General features: G+C 35.7%; 1 protein-coding gene across 1 annotated transcript; it reads left to right on the forward strand.

Moving 5' to 3' along the window:
* The first annotated feature begins 2,579 nt into the window (after positions 1 to 2,579).
* Positions 2,580 to 4,447, forward strand: LOC149558932 (L-type lectin-domain containing receptor kinase IX.1-like). The gene is made up of 2 exons (XM_089831133.1): positions 2,580 to 2,969; positions 3,023 to 4,447. The coding sequence occupies exons 1-2, from the start codon at positions 2,580 to 2,582 to the stop codon at positions 4,445 to 4,447; spliced, it is 1,815 nt and encodes a 604-aa protein (XP_089687259.1).
* Positions 4,448 to 5,247: the final 800 nt, after the last annotated feature.

Below are 5,247 nucleotides of genomic sequence, written 5' to 3' on the forward strand. Positions count from 1 at the left end.
AATTCCTTTCCTAGACTTCTTAAGATGTCCCTATGATGCCCCTGCATCATGAACTTCATGAATCATTTCTACATTTGATGTTTTTTCCATGCTTAATGTCCAATTTTTGTTATAATTTGAGTGATCGTGCTAAGATGGGAGCTCTAATTTTGTAAAAAAGTAGGCTCCATCAAGATGAACAAAAGCTTTTAAAGTAATAGCATAGAAGAAACTAAAGAAAAGAAATAAAGTCTTGTAAGTAAAAGGATCCTAGCAACCTGTGCAAAGGAGAAGACAATACATGTCAATTGAATTACAAGAACGTAATCATTGATAATGAGGACAATTTTTCCATAGAAAGTCAAATTATGGTATTACTAAGAGGGTTTTACAATATAACCATTCGTTAATAAAGAAGGCAAATTTTAAATTCTAGAAAAACTAAGAAAGATTTAAGTTAGAGGCCTTTCCTTATGGATGATCATATTATGGTTTATGATGAATCCATAAAGGCTAGATTTCTTTTCTTCTCTTAATATATATCGATAGAGAAATCTAGAAACCCCTTGGATACATGTATTTGGGGTCCCATTATAGGAAAAAATAGGAGATAGAATAGTAACCCATATGGTTGCTAGATATGCTGGAAAAACCATGCTCTTTCGTAGGAAACTTGTGTCCAAAGGTTTCAAAAGAATGTGTAAAACATTTAATGTTCCTTTACAAAAAAAAATGCATTTCACGGTTCTAAAACAACTTAATAGGTCATTTCTGATATGTACCTATGCTCTTCTTGCTTACTTGTATGACAATTAAACACAGTAGGCTGATTGTATGTTATCATTGGCTAGCCCATCTTGTCCATAGTTAGAGAAGCTTATTTTATTGTTGTGAATCCACTGCGTGTTGTGTAGGGGGAATGATAGCAAAACCAAGTAGAAAGAAAGATCTACTTTATATTATGCTATTAGTCAAATATCTATTTTAAAAATTGGCATAGATATGCTATTTTATAAGTTTGGACATCTTAAAGTGACACAAAAAATTCTGAAGATGAGGTAGAAAAGACATCAATTGCTAAGAAAAATTTGGAGAATGAGCATAGAATGCTTGGATCAATGTATTGCCCAAAAAAGCATGACACAAGAGATTTAAATAGAGAATACCTAGACCAACACATTGTCCACAAAGTTATGACACAAGAAAGTTCAATGGAAGACTTTCTAAAAGAAAATGGAATAAAAAACTCATTTCAAAAATAGCAAGCTTGGATTAGGAATTAAATTAAGATGCAACAATTCATATTTTCTAAACTTGGAGTACAAATACATTGAAAAAAAATATAGCATGATAGCCTTGGTATGCTTAGCATAACCTATACAGTCAACTAAGAGAAACTGAAAAAATTGACTTTAACACTCAAACCATCTAAAATCAATTCTTATTGTTTTGTAACTATATATAATTATTGATGACTACTTCTTTTGAAAATTTTTGGTTGTATTGAATCAAGCTATGGCAATTACTTCCTTGAATGTCATGCTTTTTTAAGTTTTAGCTACTATGATGGCTTTGTTTATTTGGATATCCAAGTTTAAAGCTTGGTTGCAGACAAATTTTGCAGTAGCATGTTTGCACCATTTGTTGGAAGGTCAACTACAGAATTTTAAAAGCCTTACGTCTACATACTAGATAGACATCTGTATGCTAGACAGTAGTCTGCCTTGGTTAGTTAAGCATGGTGAGCTTGTATTTTACTGTAGATTGTACCATTTGATCAACAAAACATTTATGCATTTTACTTATATCCCATTCACATTTTGTGTCATAATCTTTATTGAAAGCATGAATACCATATTGTTCAAGCCAATCGTAAGACAAACTCTTGAAATAAAGTTTGGTCATTACTTGACTTGGCTTTAATATGTTGAGGGGAAGCACATGGTACAGGTGGTTGCAAGAAGAACCTCTTATAGAATTATCACATGAATGAAGTATGAGACAAATCTCAAACCACATTGTATGGTTCTTTGACCTTTCCTCTTATTTTCATAACTAGTGGTTCGTCAATAAAAAAAGGGGAAATTTGATTTAATGTTTAAATACTAATAGTTGCCAACTAGACTTTACAAGGTCTAAGTAAATTTTGTGTAGATCATTTAGGGAGGACCTTGACTTGCCATCATTTCTTATGCAAATAAGTTTAAATTTTCTTTCCACTTAATTTTTTTTTAGAATATAGGAAAAACCAATGAGTCCTTAATCTTCCAACATTTCTTTCAGTGAGTCTATTCTTTTCTCATATATTTCTATTTAAATAGAATAATTCAATTTTCACCATGGAGCTTCTCATTACATGGGAGACCATCATTCCTTAAGGAGAGATGGGAAACCTACAGGCCGTTGAGGGTCCATACCGACTAACGAATCGGCAGGTCCTAATCATGTAAGATAATAATGAAGAGAGAGGCCTATGTGTTCGTTCCTATCTCGAAATGGAATCGGCCGAACAGTTGCAATAGCCTTCTTCCTATGAAAGGAACTACAAAATATAATTGCTAACAAATTACCCTCAGAGACCCTCTAAATCACATATTAGGATGGCTAAATTCACTTACCCTACACGGGCCTTCCTTTTCTTAAACTGTGTTGCTCTTTTCCTATTATCATCGCATGCAGGAAACGTTACTTTTAGCTTCCCTCCTCTAACAGGTATAGAAAGGAAAAATGATGCCACATATCAAGAGAGTAATCAAGGAGCCCTGCAGCTTTCACGAAATGAAGCATCAGGGAACCTTAGGAACAGTTCCGACTGGGCGTATTATACTGACTGTATTCCGCTATGGAATAGGTCTACTAGGGCTCTGGCCAATTTTTCAACTTACTTTCAATTCAATATTGATCTCAACAACAAAATATACGATAACCATGGAGATGGACTTGCGCTCTTCATGGCACCATTCGAACAGAACCACCAGAGGACGCTTATGGTGGATTTCTTGGCTTGTTTAATGAGGAAAGCTTTAAACAATCATCTTATTAGATGGTTGCTATGGAATTTGATACATACAACAACGATTGGGATCCTGATGACAATCATGTTGGGATCGACGTCAATAGCATTTTCTCGAAGTTCATTTTTCGCCTCAATACATCCAGTCTATTCAATCGCTCTACACACCAAAATCTCACAAACACGACATGGGAGGCCTGGGTGGATTATGACGGTGTAGAAAAGGTTCTGCAGTTCTTTCTCTGGTATAATTCTTCTAAACCCAAAATCCCTCTATTTAACCACACAATAGATCTGAGCAACTGTCTACCAGAGTACATCAAGATTGGCTTCTCGGATGCCACTGGAGAGTACACAAAGACGCACACCATAAAAGTTTGGAATTTTACTTCTGAATATTCGTGGGAAGTCAGACCTCCTGGTGAACTACTTAGAAATGGCAATGCAAACAAATTTTCTATGAAATTTTATTTGATATGCGTGTTCTTCATTGTTGTGGTCCTATGTGGCTTCATAGTTGTTCGTTGGTGGCAGTATTTCAGAAAAAGGGGAAGAGAAGGTAAGGCTAGGGAAAAGAGCGATGCAGAGCTGGACGAATGCTATTCTCATGGCCCTCGAAGCTTTTCCTACACCGAGCTCAGTTTCGCGACAAGAAATTTCTGCGAGAAAGAAAAGCTTGGACAAGGCGGCTTCGGCAGTGTTTACAAAGGAATCCTGCCCGACACCGGGGACGCGCTGGCTGTGAAAAGAATAGCTCAAGGATTGAGACAAGGAAGAAAGGAGTATGTCTTCGAAGTTCAAAGAATTAGCAGGTTGAGACACCGTAATCTTGTGCGGGTTTTAGGATGGTGCCACAAAAAGGGAGAGTTACTTCTGGTCTATGAGTACTTGCCAAATGAGAGTCTGGATAAACACATTTTTGGGGAAGAAGAGGATACGCTGGATTGGAGCCAAAGATATAGTATCGCCTGTGACATTGCCTCTGCTCTTGTTTATCTACACGAAGAGTGGGACCAGCGTGTTGTTCATCAAAACGTGAAGGCAAGCAACGTAATGTTGGATTCTGATTTCAATGCCAAGTTGGGTGATTTTGGTTTGGCGAGACTGATGGAACATGACCAGGGGTCTTCCCATATGACCATGGTGGCAGGCACGCGGGGGTATGTTGGTCCAGAGTGCTACATAACAGGTAAAACCAGTCCAGAAGTTGACGTGTACAGCTTTGGGGTAGTTACACTAGAAATTGCCTCCGGAAGGCGGCCGATTGATCACAGCCTTGAAGAACACAATTGTTTCCCTTTTCTTGTCAACATCTATTGCATATTGGACCTTCTGATGTATGGACCACTTTCATTTGTAGATAGCATTCCTGAAAAATATAACACATCTGTGGCATTTTCAAGCTATCCAGTTGTTGTCGAAACTGCATTTGGGATCTATAGAAATTATCCTTAAGAAATACAGTTGGGTTTTGTATATTTTTTATGTTGCCTTGTCCACCTAAATTTATCCTATTTTGGCTTGTAGGATGAGGTGTTTCAAGAACACGCTCTATTATTCTTGAATTTTCATTCTGGTGACTCATTTCCACAAATACAGGTAATGCTTGATTGTACCTCTCACTTGATTCAAAATCAACTTCATGCCTCCCTTGTGTTTCAAAATGAGATACTTCATCGGATGTTCGTTGACGAGTAATTCTATCCCTATTTTGTAATTCCAAATCTTGTATTAGCAATCCTGCCCTTCTTCTAGCATAATTTAGTCGTTGGACTTCATTTTTCCTTCTTCTTTCTTCTTCTCTTTCAGCTTGTGTCATGTGTTCTTGTCATCGTCTACAATACTCTCTCTGGTATTCTCTTTGGTATGCTCTTTGTTGCTCCATTTGGTATTGTCTTCTTTCTTGATCCGATTGGAAATTTATACTTGATTTATTCATTTCTTTGAAATAAATTTGTAACCAAACATTAAAAAGATAGTAGATTTAGTAAATTATTTTTTATAAAATTGGTTTAAAATATCACATTAATTTAGTGGCATTGCACTTTACATAAGATAGATATTTATTCATTTCTAATTAATAGTTTAACAATTCACAAATACATATAGGAGGAACCTTTTTTTGTAGATAAGATCTACAAATATACTAAATACCAAATAGTCTTGTATGTATAATACTAAATTTATTTAAGACAAAGGAAAAATAACATACGTTCATCAAAATTGATAAGTCGAACAGAAAAATTAATTAAAAA

The sequence above is a fragment of the Cupressus sempervirens genome, chromosome 5, assembly GCF_028749045.1.
Source record: "Cupressus sempervirens isolate cs-2001-9-10 chromosome 5, ASM2874904v1, whole genome shotgun sequence".
Taxonomy (NCBI): domain Eukaryota; kingdom Viridiplantae; phylum Streptophyta; class Pinopsida; order Cupressales; family Cupressaceae; genus Cupressus; species Cupressus sempervirens.

Excerpts from the sequence above, each read along its gene's own strand:
- LOC149558932 (XM_089831133.1), top strand. The coding sequence starts at position 2,580 with ATGGCTAAATTCACTTACCCTACACGGGCCTTCCTTTTCTTAAACTGT. Across the intron at positions 2,970-3,022 it reads ACCACCAGAGGACGCTTATG|ATGGTTGCTATGGAATTTGA; the intron begins GTGGATTTCTTG and ends TCATCTTATTAG.